A 2,168-nucleotide genomic window follows, 5' to 3' on the forward strand; every position below is an offset into this window, starting at 1 on the left:
TGACAATACTTTGACTAGACGTCCACCAGCATGACATATGTTAACATAAGCAGAACTCCAGAATTATTGAATATGACTAGAGTTTGACACCACGTAATCAGCGCCCTTCTGCCATGACTGTGAGATTGATGTAGTCACGAACAATAAGATTCAGAACTATTTTCGCCCATAAACCGACCTTCAGCGCAATTCCTATTCTATCACGACAATATGCTAGAGCAACGCTATGAAATGACACAATGGATGAGCTGAAAAAGATGCAGAGAGTTTGAAGTTCAGCACAGGGAAAAACTATTGAAAAAACAGGACTCATGACTCACCCTGCTGCAGGAGCGTCCGTACATGTAAAAAGAGAACATCCATTGCCCTATTCAACCGCCCAGACACGAAGTCCCACACGCCCAAGATCAGCAAAGCCGAACACGTACAGGTAACAGCCACGAACAGCGCAGCCCACACTGCGGGCGCGAGAGGCAAAAGGAAACTCCATGGATTGTGTTCCGGCTTCCCTTTGCTCGCCAGGATCACCGTGCTGTCGAAGAACAACTGACTGGCTGTACTGTACCACGAGCGAGCGACTCCGCATGACCGCAAAGGGACCCAGCCCCATGTCGGCCTCCTGGGAGAGTGGGTGCAGGAGCAGAATGCAATCATCTCTGTACTTCGTGGCTTTATTAAACAAAGTAAAATAGTAATAAGTAGTATGTATGTATAGGCACACACACACAAACGCACACACACACACACACACACACACACACACACACACACACACACACACACACATATATATATAATGTATATTTATATATATGTATATATTGTATATATATACATATGTATATATATACATATGTATATATACACATACATACATATATATATATATATATATATATATATATATATATATATATATATATATATATATCGTGTGTGTGTGCGTGTGCGTGTGTGTGTGTGTGTGTGTGTGTGTGTGTGTGTGTGTGTGTGTGTGTGTGTGTATGTGTGTGTGTGTGTGTGTGTGTGTGTGTGTGTGTGTGTGTGTGTATTAAAGATGGACCGAATATTCGCTATGTATCTTAATATTCGCATTCGCATTCGATGGAAGGCCGATTAAGCGAAGCGGCAACCCTCTCCTTTTGGGCACCATGTCCAATTATTTTAGTTATTCATTTTCCTGTGGCCGAACTCTTCCAGTATGATCAAAATTAATCCAGCAAAAGAAAATAAAAATCAAATGTCTATAAATAACGTAGAACAACCAAAATATTCATACAATCCAGTCATGGCATATATATATATATATACATATATATATATATATATATATATATATATATATATAAATATATATATACATACACACATGTATATATATGTAAATATATATGTGTTTATTGACATATAGACATATGTGTGTGTGTGTGTATATATATATATATATATATATATATATATATATATATAGAGAGAGAGAGAGAGAGAGAGAGAGAGAGAGAGAGAGAGAGAGAGAGAGAGAGAGAGAGAGAAAGAATCTGAGAAAAAGCTTAGAAGGAGAAAAAGATAATACGTCAAGAAAAGTGAATGTGACCGACGGGACTCGCCTTCCTCATGACAACGCCCACCATGCCAGACCAGGAGCCGTTGGGTTGTGGAGCTCCCCAAGATCCATCGCTCGGGCGCATCAGCCTGTACCTGAGAATAACAACATCCGGGGTGGCGCAGAAATGTTAGTATGCTTTGAGTATCTGTTCGTCGCTTCTTTGTAATGATAGCCTTTCTGTTTATTATTCTCTTCCTTCGGTTTTACAAAGTGATAGCATGATTCCAGCATCTGTTCGTTCTTTATTTGTAATATCTTCTCTTTACCCTTTTCCTCTCTTCGTTATTATTATTATTATTTTTTAAAGAAAACAAACATGCTGTTCCATTCTCTAATGTCATACACACCTGCCTTCACAGTATTTCTACTTCTACTTGTCTGTCTACGTTTTTTATGTGGGTCTATATATCAGTTCATCTATCAGTCTAGCTGTCAATACATACTCATTATTAGACTGTATTTCATCCACGGTAGTCCACTTTTGATGAAAGGTCTCCCAAATGTGCTTTGTTAAAAAAAAATATATTTTATAGACCTAAGGATGCTGTGACTGAAATATCAC

At 38.5% G+C, this 2,168-nt stretch overlaps 1 protein-coding gene across 1 annotated transcript in view; it reads right to left on the bottom strand.

Moving 5' to 3' along the window:
• Positions 1 to 659, bottom strand: part of LOC125044804 (glutamate receptor 3.2-like) — a 4,918-nt gene extending 4,259 nt beyond the window's left edge. The window contains exon 1 of the mRNA XM_047641765.1: positions 321 to 659. Coding sequence (XP_047497721.1) covers positions 321 to 654 — 334 coding nt within the window. The 5' untranslated portion in view covers positions 655 to 659. The remainder of the gene's footprint in view (positions 1 to 320) is intronic.
• Between the last annotated feature and the right edge of the window lie 1,509 nt (positions 660 to 2,168).

The sequence above is a fragment of the Penaeus chinensis genome, chromosome 36 (assembly GCF_019202785.1).
Source record: "Penaeus chinensis breed Huanghai No. 1 chromosome 36, ASM1920278v2, whole genome shotgun sequence".
Taxonomy (NCBI): Eukaryota; Metazoa; Arthropoda; class Malacostraca; order Decapoda; family Penaeidae; genus Penaeus; species Penaeus chinensis.